Raw genomic sequence first — 20,798 nt, 5'->3', positions numbered from 1 at the left:
AACATAATGGTCGTCCCTGTTACAGATCTGCTCTGCTGCAGGAATGTCGCAGATGTTGAAAACAGACCACAGGGGAAGCTCGACACCCGTGGAGCAGAGTACTCTTCCGAAGGGTTTCACGCAGAAAATGTGTTAGTTAAGGTGGTGGGGTTTGCCGTCAGACTGGGAGTGGGGGTGGTGGGGGGTGCACTCTTTTAAAGGTGGACCAATTATGTTTAATTCCATGCCGGCTTTCAGACTGTTTTTCCTGCAGCCTGATCTATAAACAGAGAGCGAATGGAGTTAAGCTTATCTTATAGTTTAGTATAATACTGTGGGAAACCCACCCCTGTTACCTCTGTTTCTTGCAGAGATACATTTATTCAAATAAATGTTTACCTTCACTATGTACTTTCAATATGATTCCATCGTTATCGTAAGGATCATGCAAGCAACACGTTGGCACCAGATGAGTTTTGCCCGTTCAAGTCCCGTGCCACCAACCTCCAGTGTGTTTTCTGCATGCTTGTTCAATAATAATGAACCTTTTGATGCGTGTGACCTCAGACCCAACGTGTTCAGCTGGGAGCAGGTGGTCCGCATGAGCCCCGTGGAGCGACTCGACCACGCCTTCACCGTCGCCAAAGACCAGCTGGCCGTGGACAGGCTCCTGGACCCAGAAGGTATCCGCTGAAATGTCTCCCGAGGACCTCAGGAACGTGGGGTGCAGATTGTTTTTGGCTACGTTAAACAAGATCCTGGCGTGTTGACCGCTTCGAAACCTCGGTGCCACTTCATCACAACACTGGCCACGTTGTTTGAGTGCATGCACACGCACCTATGTGTGTGCGTTTGTGTCTATTTGTGTGTAGTGACGTGTGGTTTTCTCTGCTCCGTCATGACTTTGTATGTCACAAGAGTCAGGTGGAGTTTGAACCAGTCAATGCACTGGCTTAATTGATAGAACGGGCCTCAACCTGCCTGTGTCACCCCCACACACACACACACACACACACAGACACAGACACAGACACAGACACAGACACACACACTAAATAACACCCCTAACCCTCTACCATTAGGCCCCATATTTGATTATATTCGTAAATTAGCTTATTTTGTCAATTAACTTTTGTGGTATAATGGTGCTATTCTTGGCAAAAAAATGTAGACTTCAATTAGAATGATGGCTAGTCGACAGTCCTCCTCGAAGGGGACTTTGTCGTGCGGCCCTGAGGATGGCCCCTCTCTAACGGCCCCTCCGTCCTCTCTGTCCCAGACGTGGCGGTGCAGCTGCCCGACAAGAAGTCCATCATCATGTACGTGACGTCGCTGTTCGCCGTGCTGCCCCACGACGTCACCATGGAGGCCATCCGCGAGGTGGAGACCCTGCCCCGCCGCTACAAGAGCGAGGACGGCCCCCCCGCCGGCCTCGGCCCGCAGGTACACACACGCACAGAGGCACACAGTGGGTCTCTCATACACTCTTTAATCCCCTTTACATCTCTACCTCTTACCTAACTGCCTCACACACACACGTGGTATGTGAGGAAGTTTTACAAAACACACACCTTTAAAATAAATATGATTTGGTATTGTTCAGTTAATAATTTTTTTTTTTCATAATTATTCAGTATTTTCAGCCAAAATACTGAATAATTCTGAAAAAAATGGTGTGGTTTTGTGAATCCCATGAAATGATTTGAATGTATTGTTAATCTGTGTTGGCTTCATTAACCCACTGTGGCTAAATCTTCCACTGTTTCCAGTTGGCCACTTTCTTGCTGTAATACATGTGTATAAAGTGGGGCTGGCACTCTGCTCAGCAACTGCGTGTTTATTGATCTGTTTATTACTGTTTGAATACGAGGTGGTCCACAAAAGTTCTTGATGACAATTTAGTGGTCCACGTAAAGTTAAAGGTTGAGACCCACTGTTGTAGAGCATACTGTTGCTTAATGTTGCAATAACCTTTTTATTTGTATTATAAACTTGCTTTCAACACCATATTTGTGTCCGGTCTTAACAAGGCTGTTGATGTTGTTGTTAAGGCCGTTTATAGCCGTGAAGATGACAAGTGTCATCTTGGGTGATAAACAGCAAAAGGCTCCTCCAACCAGTGATACATAAAACCCCATTTGGTCTGTGCTGTTCAAACCAGTCATGGTGCGAGTGTATTTTGACGAGTTTCTACTCAAAGTATGAGGAAATAAGGCAACGGAAGGTCAAATATGACTTGCTATACTTGTTACATTTTTTTATTAGATGTGTGGGTGTATGTGTGTGTGTGTGTTCTGGGTAAAATGAGTCATTCTCACCTTCCAAATGAGCCTGTAATATGAATGGCAGGCGACTGAGGAGTAGAAACCCTGGGATTCACTCTTCTGACATGCCCATGGGGCGCCCTTACACCCACACACTGTAACTGTAGCTGCAGCTGGAGTCAGCTTAAGGTTCAGTGGTTAAATACTGGCCAATGCAAACATTCCCGTTTTGCATACAACTGTACTCTCTGCACCTATTCAACTCCAATGCACAAATTTCTTGTTTGAATAGCCTGATACATTTGGGCATTATTCAATTCTTTCCAGGGATGTCATGATCCGTGAACCTGCTGCCACTTGTTGAAAACGTAGCTTTTCCACATCGGCCTGAGGATTATTAGCAGTAGAGCCCGACCGATTTATCGGCGGGCCGATATTAGGCATTTTCCAAGCTATCGGTATCGGCATTTATAATGGCCGATTAATGAATGGTTTCATATATTCGCCATATATATCAGATTTTTAAATCACCAAATATTTGTATCGGTATCGGCCTTAAAAATCCTTTATCGGTCGGGCTCTACTTAGCAGGCTCCGCCAGATGTTAGCATACCCCCCTCAAACACACGTGCACCCGTGGAGAATAGCTAGTTCCAATACTCGCTTTCCAGAGATGTTTCCATGGCGAGTGTCGGTATGTCCCCAAAACACCTCTACCGTTTTTTTCTCTTTCTCAATCTCTTTTTCCTTCTCCTTTCTCTCTCCGTCTCTCTCCCTCTCCAAATGCCCGCTTGCAAATGCTTCACACGCCGTTTGGAAAGCCGATTGGAAAAAGTCTGGGTGAGACGGCGCTCTCTGATTGGTCCAACAAGGATTTGATTTTCCTGGCGCACTTCCTCCTCCCCCACTAGGAAGTGATGCGTAATGCTTGTGGTAGCGAGATGGAAATGGGGAGTGGAGGGAGGGGTTTGGTGGGCGCGGGGAGTGGATGGGATTCATGAAGGCCTTCTTTGTTGTTAACAACAGTAGAGCACGGCCCCCACGCGGGCAGATGGGCCTACTGCTGGGACGGTCACTTCTTCAAGTCATCGACGACCGGATCCACTTTTTTTTGTACAGTAACCACAACCTTATCATAGAGGGATTCATACACTAGACACCTAGCGAATGGCTTATGGAATATGGAAACTGTCAGTTATATTAATACACATCTCGGCTAATAAACCCAGCCTTGGATAGAGTCTGTGCAGCCATGGTCTGACCCCCCGCCCTCACTGATTATATAGTCTACCTCCTCAAACTCTGAAACACAGTAGTTTCTGTCAGCTGCACCGACGACGCCGTAATGTGAGTTGACGTGTAGACGGACGAATGGATGGCGATCATTCGCTGCTTTCTGCCGTTTGGCCTGCAGGTGAAGAAGAGTTCATTTATACCAGACTTCTGGTACTTGTAGAACGTTGGAACGTGGTTTTGGAATGAACAATGTGGTTTGGTGCTCATCATGCTACGTTTTATTTATGTCTGTTTTGTGAGTGAGTGTTGCTGCGATTCTGGTTTTACCAGCCATTGACCAGAATACCAAAACAGTTGATTGCTCGGTCTCAGTCGTTCTTGTCCAACCCTCCTCTAATCCTTCACATCACTCCTTTCTCCTGTTGATTCTCTCCTTCATACTGCCCTTTCCCCTTGCAGCAAACGCTCTTTGACAAAAGCCTGTACAAACATGTGGACGACTTATCTCAGAATGCCTTCAAATGTCAGGGGGTGTTTTCAACGGGTGATCACTTTCGTTCGGCTGCGCAGAAACAATGCGACCTATTCCCCAATCTGAGGATGATTTATTGTTTTTCTCCACCATATATCTGACCTTCTGAGGCGCCTGTCGTCAGTTTCTGAGTCTTCATATCCTCTTTGTTTGACATTTCCAAAGCGCCTGGTGTCATCTTTTGATTTTGCTCCTACAATAAGGTTCGGTATTGCTGCAGGAATCCCTTTGAAGGAAATAGCAGGCGTAACACTAAGTACAAAACAAAGGAGGTTAACAAATAAAATAAATGGCTGCATTATGGTTTCGTCAAGAATCAAGCCCCTCTCTTAGGCTGGCTCTGAGGGAGAGAAGAACTAAATGTTTTCTCCGAGCCTTAATTAATGACAGCCCTCTAGTTGTACCCCAACCGCTCCCACTTCATTCTGCCTCTCCGAGCTACTCGGCCCCGGCATTGAGCGCGGCCCGCTCCTTCCTGAGTTGCCTGATGGGGAAAGATCATATCGTCCCTCCAGCCCCCGCTCTACCACTATCGGGGACGAGCCGACAGCTCATTGCTCTACGCCATGGGTCTCAAACTCAACTTACCTGGGGGCCGCTGGAGGTAGAGTCTGGGTCAGGCTGGGCCGCATCAAGTATTCCACAAAAAAAAAAAGAAGCACAACTGACCCAATCTAAGTTAATGATCGGGCTATAATTAGATCACGTTGGCTATGTAATCGCTGACGCAAGGGACATTTCATAGCGTTTGGTTCTTTGGTCCTTTGGCTCTTGTCGGGACTCAGGACACGCAACTCAAAATTGGGACTGTCCCGGCAACACCGGGACAGTCCCAAAAATCAGCAAGCCACTCAGCAAAAATGTGTGTTTGACAACAACGCGCGGGCTGCAATAAACACTAAACTTTGATATCTAGTAGGGGGCCATAAAATATCGTCCTGCGGGCCTCAATTGGCCCCCAGTCCGCGAGTTTGAGACCCCTGCTCTACGCTGAAGGGTCCGCTCCCTTTCCCTGTCCCTCTCCTCCTCCTTGATAAAGACCCCCCCCCCCCCCCCCCCCTCCCACCTGGATGCGGAGAGCTTGTCAGCACCTCCCTGCCGCACTCCTCTCAATTACCCCGCCGGTGTAGTGACAGCTCAGCCCGAGAGCCTTTCTTCACTCGCAATCTCTTGAGATCAAAGGTTACCCAAAAGTAAGAAGCGGGTGTATTGGACAGGGCTTCTGTTTAGCTGGCTGTCGTTTCGCCCAGTCACCCCTTCAAGGGGTTTGTGTTTCCCCCCAGTGGAAGGTCTAATTGCCTCATCCGAAGTGAATGGGTATTGCAAGCATTGCGGAAAAAACCTAGACGTCTGTTCCAAAGCAGCATTTACTTAGTGCACTACACAGCCCGTCACAAGCCTCACCCCAACCGTTTATACTTTTATATTTTGCGCTATCCCTGGAATGTAGGCAGACCTGGCGTGCCGGCCGCGGGGGCCCGCCTCCCAGTGTCCAAAGACCTGCTGCTGGTTGTATTCCTCCCCAGGGCCGGGCAGGGCCGTCCCTGGTGCCTCGCCAACCCAACAGACCAGACTGCTGCTGCTCCCAGATGGCTCACTGCTATTTAAAAGAAGCACTTGTTGTTTGGCTGACACTGGAGATGTAGATCAAAATGCATGGGGAGGTCTTGGGTCTGGTTTGTGTTGCGACATGCCTCCTGTGTAGTCCGTAGACTCACTGTGTCTATGGACTCTGGTCATCTATTGCTCAGAAGTGTGCGTGTGTGTGTGTGTGTGTGTGTGTGTGTGTCACCTCGTTTCTATCCCTCTGTCTATATAATAGCCTATCAAGTGTGTGTGTGTGAGTCTGTGTTTTTTATTGTGTGTGTATGAGAGGTTGAGTGATGTCACACTCAACCTCTATGACACACTCAACACTCAACTCACACTCAACACACTCAACTCACTATTTGATCGCTCAAATAGTGATGAGCGATCAAGTTCTTCTAATTTAGTTGTTTTCTGTCCTGCTTGTTGACCAAGCTTCAGTTGTTCATTTTGGTCGTCCATTTCCTCAAGCCAATTCATATCCAGTCACTTCAGCTCACCAATACACTGCCGACTTTCAAATGGATACAACTCCCAACTGCACCCCACTTACTACCCTCTAGGAACACCGCCGCTATGTCTGCAAAGTTCCACCAGGAACACCACAACAAAAACAAAAACAACAACAACAACAACCTTATTCCGTTGTTCTCCCAGGGCCTGGGCTGGGCTCCGACGGAGCAGGCCGGGGCTGGCTCCGGCCTCTCGATGGAGTACGGCGGCGAGGAGGTGGAGGTGGTGGTGGAGGAGGCGCTGGAGGAGGACGAGGAGGAGGAGGAGGAGGAGGAGGGGATCCTGCAGGAGGTGGACCTGGACAGCTACCAGGCCACGCTGGAGGAGGTGCTGACCTGGCTGCTGTCGGCCGAGGACACGCTGCACATGCAGGACGAGGTGTCGGACGACGTGGAGGAGGTCAAGGACCAGTTCCACACGCACGAGGTGAGGAGGAGGAGGAGGAGGAGGAGGAGGAGGAGACATGTAGGCTCAGTCCTGATCGTAGCTACCCGGGTTCAAATACTTCCCCTGGTCCTTTGCTCCCATACCTTCCTCTCATCTCATTCTATAATAAAGCATAAAAATGCAAAAAGAAATCCAAAATGATATGGATAACGGTGAAATGTAGTTTAGGGCCTATGCCTGCCAGTAATCTTGTGTTGTGTAGGAGCGGTGGGTGAGATGGAAGGCAGCGTTGTGCCGTAGATAGGAGGCCCTGGATCGTGTCCTATGGAACATGATCCCCACGCACGGGGAATGCCTGGAATTCAGTTTGGAACAGCAGAGTGAAGCATTATGCAGGGCGCCAGCCCACTGCTTAGTTTCCTTGATAAGGGCTGGAGAAGGAGGGCTTGTTGCACGGCCTGGTATTCTCTCTCTCTCACACACACACACACACACACACACACACACACACACACACACACACACACACACACACACACACACACACACACACACACACACACACACACACACACACACACACACACTCTGTGAGTGAGAGAGAGAGAGAATTCCCTGGGCTTAAATTCCCTTTGGAGTTTAATATTTGGAATCCAGGCCAAAGGAAAGAAGTTGAGAGCAGTGAAAGCAGCGAGGCCCAAAGCCTCTTTTTATCTTTCAAAGCCTGGCTTTTCCAGGGGACAAAAAGCCCACCTTCACTGCGGCCCGTTTGATTGGTGTTGTTACCTCTGCCCACTAAGCCGGCCGCCTTCTCCCTAAAGCCACAAGGCTAAAGTGTTGAAGCCTAATGTGTCAAGAGCACTCGGAGAAGACAAACAGGTCGATTGAGTGACACTCATGGGCATGGCTTTATATTTATATACCAAACCCCTAGACAGCGACCCCCTTTCTTTTAGAGGGGTGGGGGGTTACAAACACCCTAGATCCCCACCCTTCTTGCCTTCCTGTTGTGTGCAATCACTTTCAATTGGCCACTTGACATAATAAGGTGCTAGCACCGCGAGCTATGGAGGCAGATGTTGTGTTGAAGCTGACGCGCGCACACACACACACACACACACACACACACACACACACACACACACACACACACACACACACACACACACACACACACACACACACACACACACACACACACACACACACGTCGTGAATGGGCTGTGTGTTATAAGAAATCAGGTTATGTCTGCTTTAAGGACAATTTGGGGATTATTCCAAAAGGACCGTATTTTCGGATCATTCTGGGTCTAAGGGACTAATGCACACACACACTTAATTGAAATCTGTTGGTATTGAGCAAGAACACTGTTATGTGTTATGTTTTGGAGCAATTACCCCCCGCTAGTGTACCCCCTCGAAAACTGCTTGTTTTTCTAACACATTTTCTGGGATCCTTTCCATGATGACAGAACACAATATGAGCCTGTCAGTGGCAAAAACAAACACTTCAAGACCAAGTACATTCACGTCCCGTAATTGCCACAAAGAATTATATTGCAGCTGTTTTCTGCCGGATTACGCCTGCAGCGTTCTCCCCCAATACTGGACCAATTTGAAAACTCTGCAGTCAACCAAAAGAATTCGGAAAACAAGGCCCGGTGTTGACAAATCCCGAACTTCTGCCTCAAGCACAGGAAAGACGGGTCCACATGGGACACATGTTGAGGCTTCGCCACTGACTCAAGGGTAGCAACGACAGAGCAGAACCACCACGCAGCGAATCACAACACAACGTGAACCCAGAGTTCATGAGTCAAAAAGTTTGGTAACATATCCGATGTATACCGCTGGTTCCTATTTTGCACCTCAACGTTTCCCCGGTGCCCCCCCCTGCCAGGCCTTCATGATGGAGCTGACGGCGCACCAGAGCAGCGTGGGTAATGTGCTTCAGGCGGGCAACCAGCTGATCGCCCAGGGCAACCTGGCGGTGGAGGAGGAGGACGAGATCAGGGAGCAGATGACCCTGCTGAACTCCCGCTGGGAGAGCCTCCGCGTGGCTAGCATGGACCGGCAGGCCAGGTGGACACGCACGCACGCACACACACACGAACACACGTGCCCGTACACGTAAACAGGCGCACGTGCACAGGCACTCATTCACAAACACATGTCAAAACATGAACTCTGTCACGCAGACATACACAGACACGCACGTACGTACGCGCACGCACGCACGCACGCACGCGCGCACACACACACACGCACACACGCAAACACACGCACGCACACACACACACGCAAACATGCACACAGGCTCACAAAGATGGACAAAGAAACACAAACATGCACACGTGCACATTTACACACATAAACACATGCGCACGCACACACAATCAAGCAAAAAAAAACACGCAAACACACATGCAAAAATTGCAAACGCACATGGACGTACATACATACACACATTTACACACTAACACACATGCGCAGACACACACACACACATTAGATAGCGCACACACACACAGGCGCACACACACCGCTAGCACCATCATTCCCTTTTCTGCTGTGTCTACGATGCTTTGAGATTTATGAGGCAATCTTCAAAATACTCCAGGGAATGTGCGCTCCATGAAAGTGCCACATATTTAACTAAGCTTTTATTAGACATTCCAGTAATTACCCGGTCTGGAACGCAATCTATTGTAGAAGTTTACAATGTTCCACACACACACTCACACCCACTCACACTCAAAAACACACACACACACACACGCGCACACACACACGCATACCAAAATACACACACACAAACCAAAATACACTTACACACACACACTAAAATACACACCGGATTATGGGTCTCATTCATACGATCCACATGACAATTTGTTCAGCATGACTTACTGTGCCTGTGGGTGCCCTTTTGGGTGGTTGTGTTGTGGGTTGTGTGCTTGCCTTGACTTGTCCATCACGGTGCTTTGGCTGCATTGTTGCCCAGAGTTATTTGCTACGAGGTAAATATTGTGTACAGCATGCACAGCTACTGTTGACACGATGTCATGAATTATCTTCAACAAATAGAGAGAAATTAATGAGTGCTTTGACACTTTGTAACCTCTTTTAACTTGTGCTACAAATGTCATGCTACCTTTCTAATATACTGACTGTTCCTCTCCATCTCTCTACCAACCTCTGTCTCTGTCTCCCGATCCCAGACTTCACGAGGTCCTGATGGATCTGCAGCAGCAGCAGTTGCAGCAGCTCTCTGATTGGCTGACGCAGACGGAGGACCGCATCAAGAAGATGGAGTCGGAGCCGGTGGCGGGTGACGTGGACGGCTACAAGGAGCAGATAGAGCTGCATAAAGTAAGGCCACCACTACCTGGCTGGTCCGGCCTGTCAGGCTGTTGTTGATGGGTTAAATTTGCCTTAGAAACTGTCCATGAAAGAGGCTGAATCAGTTCGGAAAGGCCGAAAGTATTGCACATTTGAAGACACCTGTAGGAAGGGTGACGATCTATAGCATGTTGATGAATGAAAAGGATGAATCGTTCCTTGGACTTCATGTACAGACTTCCACTGAATCAGCAGTAGGCTCCCTGTGACCGGATAACAAGCTTTTTGTGTGGATTCCCTTTCTGGCCAGGAGCTGCAGAATGACCTGGAGGCGGAGCAGGTGAAGGTCAACTCTCTGACTCACATGGTTGTGGTGGTGGATGAGAACAGTGGCGAGAGCGCCACCGCTGCCCTGGAGGAGCAACTACAAGTACGATGATTTTCATTTTCCTTTGTATTCCAAGACCCTTAATATCAACCAAATTATAGCCAATTAAATAGCCTACTTATAAATTAAAGGTCAAATAAGTTAAAGTAAGTGAATGAACTAGACTTAACCTAACTTTTATGCTTTTTTATTTGATTGTTTCTTTAGGTTTATAAATGTTTTGGTTTACATTCTCAAAGTATAACATTGCAACTACTCTATTTTAGCTTACAATTACTTTGACATATCTAGTCGATGCTTATAGTTATGGTTTTCAATAATGTTACCAATATAAACAGATCTTAACACAAAGTAAGACATGCATTTTTTTCTAGCGAGCCCGTACCCCTCTCCAAGAATCATGCAATCGACGCTCCCAAACCCTTCTCACTCTCGCCACCCAGCCAGCTCAGCTAGGCTAGTTGGCGTCACAAAGTTGCACAGCCAGTTAGGCTGTAATTAACCATTAATTAGCCAATGCAGTAATAAGCACCCCCCTAAGGGTTAACCTCCTAAAGGGTTAACCGTAACCCTATTAAATCATTTATAACCTAATTCCCTTGTGACTGGTCAGTATGAACTCCACACCCAACGTTAACACCATCAGACAAGATGAACGCAACCAGCTAACTATCACTGGACCATTAGTTCACTATGAGTTCATGCTAACTACTGCATGAACGTATGTTTATAAATGGTTAATTATGCCGCTTTTCCACTGCATGGTACCAGCTCGACACGACTCGACTCGACTCGACTCAAGCTCGCATTTTTTGCGTTTCCACCGCGAAAACATGGTACCTGGTACCTGAAGTGGCTGCTTTTTCTAGTACCGCCTCGCTCTAGGTACCAAGCGAGCTGAGCCGATGCTAAAAGGTGACGTCGGCAGACGGCCGGCCACTGATTGGCCAGAGAGTGTGACGAAGTCACGAGAGCGACACGGCAACCATGCTGGTAACATCCATAGCAGCGCCGCAGCCAACATATTCCACTTCTTCAACTTCTTCAACATGCCAGCTAATAATACAAACACGAATACCATCGCATCGATGTCCTCCATTGTTGTTACGTGGGTTCTGTCCATGCGTGGGTTGCGTAGGTGTTGTTTGCGTCGCGTACACAAATACGTCACGGCCCTTTCGCGCAGCCGACCGCGCCCACGTCCAGGAGGTACTATTTGCGGTGGAAAAGGACCCGCGCTGCTACCGTGTCGAGTCGAGTCGAGTCGAGCTACATGTGCGGTGGAAAGGCGGCACTAGAGTGCCCGTACCCTGCCTGTGGCCCTGACCTGCTGTGTCTCTGTGGTCAGTCCCTTGGGGAGCGCTGGGCGGCCGTGTGCCGCTGGACCGAGGAGCGCTGGCACAAGCTGCAAGAGGTCCTCCTGGTGTGGCAGCAGCTCCTGGAGGACCAGGTACACGCACACACACACACACACGTGCGCACACGCACGCAAACTCACGCACTCCCTTTTAATTTCTCTTTGACGATGGATTAATCCTATCCAACTATTGCACTTTCATTATTATAAAAAAATGCTATATCATTATCATCCTCTTTAAAAGCAGCACTCGAGTCCTCGTCCGCATGCATGGAGCAAGGTGATGGAGCCACCTAACGTGCATTCAATCAAAATCTTGGACGACAGCGCAGCTTTTGAACATCTTTAATCTTTCCCTCTCACTGATTGAATGCCGTTCAAACTCGATGGCGGTCGACATCCATTCCACTCTTTTGTAATTTAATGGACTTTGTACTTTGAAAGAAGTCAGCCTCATAAAAGTGAACTTCTAACTTTCCATTCACTGGTGATGATGTTCATGACGGATGGGACTGCTCGTGTTTTGATGATCTCCCCTCTCTCTTCTCTCAGAGCTTCTTCAGCGCATGGCTGACGGAGAAAGAGCAAGCATTGGGTGATGTCCAGACCAGCAGCTTTAAGGACCACAGTGAGATGAACGCCAACGTGAGGAGGCTAGCGGTAAGGAGCTATTGACGTTGAATGGTATATACACCAAAGGAAATACACGTATAGTTTATGATACAAGACAACACATCCCTTCTTATTGCTTCTTACAGCGTTAGCTTGCTTTTTAAAAGGTCAAGCTCTAGCAAATTACATTTAACGATCAGATATATCAGATATATCATCTGTTTAACTTCAATAATTAACTTTGATAAGCAGCGCAGACCACTTTTTCTTTCCCCTGTTTCCCAAAGCCCACGACCTTCTTCCAGTATAAACTGGCACTCTTTTATCATCCGTGAATGTATCTCTGGTTTGCCGTTTGCGTTTCGTTTGAAGCGTCTTCATGACGGTCCACCTCAAGTCGAAGGACGGGAACCAGTGGTCTAGAGGGAACCCACCCTAGTCTTTGAGTGCTGAGCCCTGTGTCGTACCCCTTGTGCTCCAGACCCTGAAGGAGGACATGGAGCTGAAGCGGCGGACCCTGGACCAGCTGTCTGAGGCCGGGCAGGACGTGGAGTCGCTGCTGCGGAGCCCCGCCGCCGGGGCCACCATCCAGGAGACCACCGAAGACCTGACCCTGAGATGGGACAGCCTGGTCCAGACGCTGGAGGACTGCTCCTTCCAGGTGTGTGTGTGTGTGTGTGTGTGTGTGTGTGTGTGTGTGTGTGTGTGTGTGTGTGTGTGTGTGTGTGTGTGTGTGTGTGTGTGTGTGTGTGTGTGTGTGTGTGTGAATGGAAGAGCAATTTTGGATCCAGCCGTCCCAAAAAAATGTTTGGAATCACGCCTCGTTTCCCCTATTCTACTGAAGAGCCTCATTTGCGATTGGATGAAACTTTCAGAAGGGGTTTTCTAGTTCTCTACTCCACACAGGTGGTGGTTCAAAGTTGTTCTGAGTGGGAGGGGCCACAAACATGCGTCGACTAGCCCCGGTCAGGAGCCCTCATTTTGCTATCCTCAGAGTACTGGGATGTCCATCCTCGGTTTGTTTGTGGGGTACTACGTACATACACACTGACGTAGTCCATTGTATTCTTCTTCATTGCATTGCACTGACTCAGGGCGCTGGGCAGAGTGACTGATGCTGTGACTGATGCTGTTAAATGTTTATTATCTGGGTTAGGGTTAGTCTTTAACTCCACTCCACCTAGGTGACTTATTTTGGGCACCTCTGAACGTAGGTCACAGGGGTGGTGGTTTTAAATCCGGTTTATTGTTAGTCATGTTAATGAACATGGCAAGGGTGCTCTGCTGCCATGCGGGGAGCTCCCTGACCGCGTGTGCTGACGGCTGGTTGAACCTGTTGCACACTGATTACTCAATGTGCAACAGGTGTGCAGCCTCACCCGGCCCCAGAGTCCAATCAGACTCTGCCGGATGAGGCTGATTAAACCAGCCATCATCCGCACACACTCCCACAATAATGTATTTAAAAAATATATATCAATAGTTACGTATGTAACTACGGTTCTATGAAGTCCGGATGGAGTAGGAATGAAATAGAACACCATTATCACAGCTGATTTTATCGCGGTAGATATTGATATTGATTTATGCTCCAACCCTGGTTATACGTGATGTCTTCATCATGCACTGACCTGCTTGAGTCTTGGTTAATCTTGGTGCGTTTTGTTATGTCCTGTTTTCTCACACCCCTTCCCTAGGTAATGGAGGCCGTGGCCAGCTCCGGGGGGACTGAGGTGGAAGGACAGTACGTTGTGGATACGGTTGCCATGGCAGCAGCATCATCATCATCATCATCATCCTCGTTTGTCGACCAGGACTCGGCCCAGCCCGCTAAGAAAAGAATGATGGAGACCGATTTGGAAGACAGACTGGAGTAAGAAACGCACGCTCACATGCTCCACACCACACCACACAGACACACAGACATGCACACACAGACCCACACACAGACGCACACACAGACACACACAGACAGACAAGAGTTAAAAACCAGCTGTCCACAAAGCAAAAAGCAAGTAAGACACAAGTTTAGGTATTAGGTTACGTAAGGGATATTGTATAAACACCGGTCACTATCGGGAATGTAAGCCCAGACAGGGCGAACCGTCTTGCTTCGCCCTGAAGGGGATTCATTTAGAAAAATGACCGGCGTTCTATACATAACCCCGCTTATTTCATGGCTACTTGCCAAAACGAAAAAGATTACTTCACACTTTTTACAATCTATTTGTACCATTCATAGTGTTGCTCAGTAGAGAAATAGTTAGCCAAAGACGTTGAACGCTTCAGCTCAGCTGACGACGGTTGGCAACAGAATACCCTGGGGTTGATAAGTTACCGGACTACTTGTGAGGTACTACGTAAGGCGTGAATCAGAGGCAAAAAATCCACTTTCTTTGACGGCGGTCAATTATGCTTAGCAATCGTCAATTATGCAAAAATAATTGACAGGCGAACGTTGGGAAGGCCCATTCAAATTAATGGAGCATTCTACAGCATTAAGCCGGGTAATAATATGGATAATTGGGTTTTGGCTTAGGGATGGTTAATGCTACAATGTATAACAAATTGACTGTACTTAATCAACTAATGACCATGATATTTCACCGGAGATGAAGGAAATATGCTAAGTCGAATTACTGGCTTCGTCAACAACAAAGCTGCACTCAGCATGTTCCCCTTTGAAATTTCTGTTCCGGTCCAGAATGTTTGTTTTTGTTTTTGTTTTGGCCTGCGTGTTATTATTAGTACCCCGAGTTGCCAGACTTGAACAAATTGGAACTCAAACTCAACGCGTTGCAGTCATCGAAGCAAGCAAACAAACTGGGTCACCCGAGAGTCTGCTCGATTCTACCCAACCTAAAGGCATCGTCCTCGTCCGCCGCGCTGAGACACGGGTTCATCTTTGAGTTGCATGTGAAAGGTTTTCACGTTAGCTGGTTTACATTTTGCAAAGAATAAATAAATTGCAAACGTATTGATTCTACACGGCTTGTCATCGCAAGATAAAATCATTTCACACCTCTCCAAATATAATGATGTGCAGGACTCGTCGTTCAGTGTCCTCAACCCGGACACACACGTGGGCTCCTAGTCCGGGGAGGCGGGGGCGGGCAGAGAGAACTCTTCCTGTACTCTGAATTTGGACATAAATACCTCTTTTAAATGCTCTGTGTCAACGTTACATGTTGTACCTTTTCCATGTGGGTTAGGTTAGAGATGGTAAAGGTTAGGTATTAGGTAGGGATGGTATAGTTCAGCCATTAGGTGAGAGCTGGTTAAGTTTGGGTTTAAGGTAAGGAATGTTTTGGTTTAGACATTGGGTTACAGATGGAAAAGTTAAGGTATTAGGTTAGAGGTGGCTGGGTGTTGGCATTAGGTGAGAGATGTTTAATTTGGGTATGGTGTAATGTAGGTCGCTAAATAAATAAATAAGATGGAAGTAAATAATCTGTAAATTAAGTAATTAGGTTAGCTACATGTTATGTCTGGTCTTGTTCTCATTCATTATTCATGACTTGCACACTCACTCACACACTCACACACACACACTCACTCACTCACTCACTCACACACTCACTCACTCACTCACTCACTCACTCACTCACTCACTCACTCACTCACTCACTCACTCACTCACTCACTCACTCACTCACTCACTCACTCACTCACTCACTCACTCACTCACTCACTCACTCACACCTCATCCGCTGTCTGAGCACCGAGACACCCTGCTTACGATGTACCCCTCTGTCCCACCCCGTCGCTGTCCCCGGTAGGCTGGAAGGTAACCTGTCTGCTCTGCTGAGCTGGATGACGACGTGGACCTCCTCCGCCCAGACGCTGGGGTGTGTGCACACCAGTGCGCCGTGCGACCCCGCAGAGCTGCACGGCGACATGAAGGTACAGCCACCGCCCGGGTTAAGCAGGGAGCTCTCATTTAAAAGTAATGCAAGCAAAATGTTTAAGAAAGAGATATATTGCATGTGGGGCTCAACGTTATCATGAGATGGGATAAAACTGTTAGTAACTCTAAAGTATTGTGTTCGACGTTAGTCTCTGTTGTCCAATCAACAGTCTCTGGAGCTGCAGTTGGCCTCCAAGGAGGCTCTGATTGGCCAAGTGACTCATGAGGGGCGGCGCCTGGTAGACCAGCTGGAAAGAGGTAGGACGCCAAAGAGAGATTCCTTTTTTCTTCCTTTTGGTGCCCGACTGCCATTTAAGGAGTCCGATGGAGTCTTGGCCCTCCAGGGAGAGCGAGATGATTACAGACCTGGTCCATGCAGACGCCTGGCTGTTCCTGCTAGATATTGACCGTTGGCCATTATCCATCTTCCACTCCACTATTAATTGACTTTGTCTTGTGAAGATATATATATAATTTTTTACTGCTTTTCCATTGCTGCTGATTTTTTAATACGCCAGCCCATTATTACTGGCATTCAATTGTGTTTGCTAATAAACTTGACATGTGCACGTGTGTGCACAGGCGCGTGTGCGCGCAGGCGCATGTGTGTACGCGTGTGTGCGTGCGTGCGTGTGTGTGTGTGTGTGTGTGTGTGTGTGTGCGTGTGCGTGTGCGTGTGCGCGTGCATGCACATGTGCAGGTAAGGTGGTAAAAGCTGTCAAGCAGCAAGGTTGCTGACATCACATGACTGCCCTGTGAAATAAAGCAGCTCTTGAGGTGTTATGTGTTTACTCTGTTGGGGAGGCGGCCAAGGCTGGAGGGACAGTACTGTTCCATCTTGCTCAAACACTCATGTTGTACTTGGTGTATTAGTAGCTTTTTGTTTACATTCATACCATGAGGTTCTGGGGGCTGGACTATATTTAAGTGGATTTGAAATTTAGAGAAATAAACGTTTAGTAGAACGATGAGCATTATTGAATTAGTGAGTGAAGTGGTTATATCCGTCCTTGTTTTCATCCTGTCCGTCATTCTGTCTGTCGGGTCATTCCACCGAGTTTCAAAAGCGCTGTGTGTTGCCATGGTGCCCATGAAAACAACAACAAAGCAGTGGCAGCCATTAATGGCCTCCGACCGCTTTCAGGCTCCCTCGAGCGTGCGAACACGCAACAATTATCAGTTCAAACGCGTAAACAGAAAATCACAGCCCCATTCTAAAAAGTTTCTGTGTGTCCGTCTCACTGGTCCCTCTGTCCACCACAGAGGGCGCGAGCGCCGACTCCCTGCGCTCGGACGTGGACCTGCTCCAGGCCCAGCGGGACGCCTGCTCCCGGGAGCTCCAGGCGGCCAGGGAGCGGGTGCGGGTCCAGAGCAGGCTGGGGGAGCTGGGGGAGGCCCTGGCGCTGGTGGACGGGGCCCTGGGGGAGCAGGACGGCTGGCTGCGGACCACCGGGGCCGACGGCCGGGAGCCCCCCGATCAGGAAGGGCTCAACCTGCTCCACGCAGAGTGTCAGGTCAGTCCTCCGGACGGGGCTCTGGCACTGGGGGGGGGGGGGGGGGGGGGGGGATGTGATTCATTAGCCTAACCCTTTATTTGGATTTGAGATGGAATTGGTGGATGAAAGGGTAATAAGGCAAAATACTAAATACAATGGAAAAATTCCAAAAAATATAAATCACAATTGCACACGTAAGGATAAAAATAATTAAGAGTCCCAATTGCTGTTTTTACTCCCCTCACCTCCATCACTGTCTCCCTCAGTCCCGAATGGGACAGGTCGGCGAGCTCGGCACGCGATTGGAGCAGCTGTCCACGGAGGCGGGCTCTCTGGGGGCCACGCCCGCACTCAGAGACACATCGGTGGTGGTGTCGGCCCACCACTCCTCCACCCTCCAGCAGCTACGCCGCAGAGAGCAGGACCTGGACCAAGGTAGCGGCAAGAAAAACATCTTCAACGCATAAAACCTTGCACACCCCCTTCTGCGTGCTAGAGGTGCATAAAAGCCCAGATGAACCACCTGGTTTTAACACGGAGCAGAAAGCCCTCCGAGCAATCTCGAGTGGTTTATTGTTGAGATCCACAGATTCCAATTCGTAAGCGTGGAGTCGTTGGAAATTGACAGCAGAGTTTATCTGGAGCCTTTGGCTAGCGGCGGGTAATGGATGGTGCCCTTATATGGCTCCTACAACCTCATGTAAACAAACCGTGTGTGTTTTAAGTTCAGGATCCTGTCTCAGTGCCAGTGCTGTCTCGTGGAACTAATACTGAGGGGAAGAAGTTCAGGGGAAAACAAGCTGTAATTGTTTTTTCTCTTGTGGAATATATATGCCTGTTCCTGTCTTACAAAGATCTCCCTTTTTGTAAAGGGAGATCTGAGAAGTGTGTGTGTGTGTGTGTGTGTGTGTGTGTGTGTGTGTGTGTGTGTGTGTGTGTGTGTGTGTGTGTGTGTGTGTGTGTGTGTGTGTGTGTGTGTGTGTGTGTGTGTCTCTTTTTTTTATAACTAAGGGTTTAATGAGGAACCGGGAACCCTATTTTGTCGGTGCTCAAGTCTTTGGCTCTGGCTCTCACTCAACAAAGCAGAATATGTAACGATCATATCGCCTGACAAAAGAAAGAACATAAAAATTTAAAAATACACACAAACGGAGGTCTAGTAGCAGAAAGGCACTATTATTCATAAATAATCCAATGAATAGGACCTTATTCAGCTTGGCCAAGGGTGGAGGCCTTCTGACTTTAAAGACTTGGAGCTGGAGAAGTGGGGTCTGCCCGCCAATGTGTTTTGCCTTAGCCGGGTATTTGAAAGCTGCTGAAATGGATGGGCCAGCGCTGGTTATAAGAACTTATCTATGGCCCTCTTAGATGAGACAGGACTTGTCAAACAGGCCAAATATATGCTCTCTCTCCCTCTCACACACACACACACAGAAATGCTCATAGACACACACACACACGGTGCCCTGTGCTCAGAGGGAATTCCAGAGCACAGTACTGCCCCCTGCTGGCAGCCTCGACTGCTAAACAAAATATCGTCCTCTTACTAATTAAGCGTGCTCTACACCTCACCCCACCCCCCCCCAACCTCCCCTTACCCCCCCCCCCCCCCCCCCTGGCAGGGCTCCAAGCTCTGCTCAGACAGGCGGAGGAGGACCCCGTGGAGGCCCTGGAAGAGCGACTGGGCACGCTCAAAGACGGCGTCACCGACATCCCCACCACTCAGAGCGCGGTGGAGCGGGCGCAGGTGAGTGATGCATTGTGGGGGATGATGCTGCTGGGGCGAGTCAAAAGTCCGCCCCCCGTTCCTCTGGAATACATGTGGTGCTGCAGTGCATTCTGGGATGGGATGAGAAGCGCTTGTCTTGACTGTTTTCACACGAGTCCCCCTGTGTTCCGGTTAGCCCGTAGACATCTGAGCTGGGACAAAGGTTTCCATTGCAGCCACTTTCCGGGACGCAAGCATCTGAGTGTGTGTGTGTGTGTGTGTGTGTGTGTGATCGTCTCTGTGTGTGTGTGCGTGTGTGTGTGTGTGTGGGTGGACAGGTTGTGCATACTTGTGTATGCTTTTTCACAGAACACAATGGGCCCTATTCTCACAGTCACTTCCCCCTAGCAGTGTATCCAACCACAGAGTAGGAGGAATCATCTGTGTGTGTGTGTGTGTTTGGAAGTCGCTATGTGAGTGTATGCGGGGCGCGCGTGTGTGTATGGGCAATGCGTGCGTTTGCACACACTTGTGCCTCCTCCAGTGGAATGTGGGTCGATCCCGGGCCTTGTTATCTTGGCCGATAGGGCCCGGTGCCGGAGGGTTGGAGGCGTGGGGGCGGGGGCCTTTGGCACAGTAGGGGCTTGGCACATTCTGGGCACGGTGCCTACAGGCCTTGTGGCAGAGCCCACCGCATGGCTCCTCTCCCTCCCTTCCTGGAGATGCAGGCAGGCAGGCAGTCAGCAACACGTCTACACAACAAGAGCAGAGCTCCATGCTGGCTGCAGCATCAGTACGCCGTGACTCGTTCACAGCGTTTGGCTGGAGGGCGCCTTCATTGGATGACTGTGTTGCCTGCAAGTTTTGAGAACATGTTGTTTATGCCGGGTCAAATGCATGAAATGTGTTGCTTTTTTTTGTAATCCATTTTACAATCGATTCCGAACATAGTTGGATTGCAACTCCGGTACTGAAATGTGAACAAGAGAAAAATACGGTTTAAAGTATCAAAGGGCACAAGTGCCCCTGCAGTTGAAACATATTGTTGAACCATTTCAGGTGCTGTGTTTAGAGATAGAGCAAACCCAAAAGGCCTCGGATCCAGCTGTGGCCTTGCGATGGAGTCAGCTGTCCTCCAGGGCCAGGGATGAGCTGAGCACGCTGCAGTGCATCCTGGAAGTTTGAAGGACAATCAGGTAAAGGAACTCCCCCCCCCCCCCCCCCCCCCCCTCCAAAAGTGTCTGAGTTGCCTTGTTATGAAAAGTTTCTTTCCAACTTTACCTTGATGCTATGCTCTACTTGATGAAACTGTATCAATATGTGATGCTGATGGATGTCTTTTGAAGGTGCGCATGGTGGAGGTGGAGCGATGGCTGGACGCTGTACAGGAACTGATGTCACAGGACGCCACAAAGCAGGCGAGGCGGAGAGGCTACAGGAAGAGCTGAACCAATGCAAGGTCAGAGGAGGATAGAAGTATTTGTTTACAA

At 48.8% G+C, this 20,798-nt stretch overlaps 1 protein-coding gene across 1 annotated transcript in view; it reads left to right on the top strand.

The window, feature by feature from the left end:
• utrn (utrophin) overlaps positions 1 to 20,798 on the top strand; it is a 159,392-nt gene that overhangs the window by 15,668 nt on the left and 122,926 nt on the right. Inside the window, 19 exon segments of the mRNA XM_060042427.1 lie at positions 547 to 662; positions 1,259 to 1,422; positions 6,256 to 6,537; positions 8,399 to 8,580; positions 9,720 to 9,870; positions 10,151 to 10,270; positions 11,577 to 11,678; positions 12,138 to 12,245; positions 12,679 to 12,858; positions 13,895 to 14,070; positions 15,977 to 16,100; positions 16,254 to 16,362; positions 17,368 to 17,618; positions 17,867 to 18,035; positions 19,223 to 19,347; positions 20,368 to 20,479; positions 20,482 to 20,504; positions 20,655 to 20,718; positions 20,721 to 20,767. Coding sequence (XP_059898410.1) covers positions 547 to 662; positions 1,259 to 1,422; positions 6,256 to 6,537; positions 8,399 to 8,580; positions 9,720 to 9,870; positions 10,151 to 10,270; positions 11,577 to 11,678; positions 12,138 to 12,245; positions 12,679 to 12,858; positions 13,895 to 14,070; positions 15,977 to 16,100; positions 16,254 to 16,362; positions 17,368 to 17,618; positions 17,867 to 18,035; positions 19,223 to 19,347; positions 20,368 to 20,479; positions 20,482 to 20,504; positions 20,655 to 20,718; positions 20,721 to 20,767 — 2,605 coding nt within the window.

This window comes from Gadus macrocephalus, chromosome 21, assembly GCF_031168955.1.
Source record: "Gadus macrocephalus chromosome 21, ASM3116895v1".
NCBI lineage: Eukaryota > Metazoa > Chordata > Actinopteri > Gadiformes > Gadidae > Gadus > Gadus macrocephalus.
Note: the sequence above shows the minus strand (reverse complement) of the source record. Positions and strands in the feature narration are given on the sequence as shown.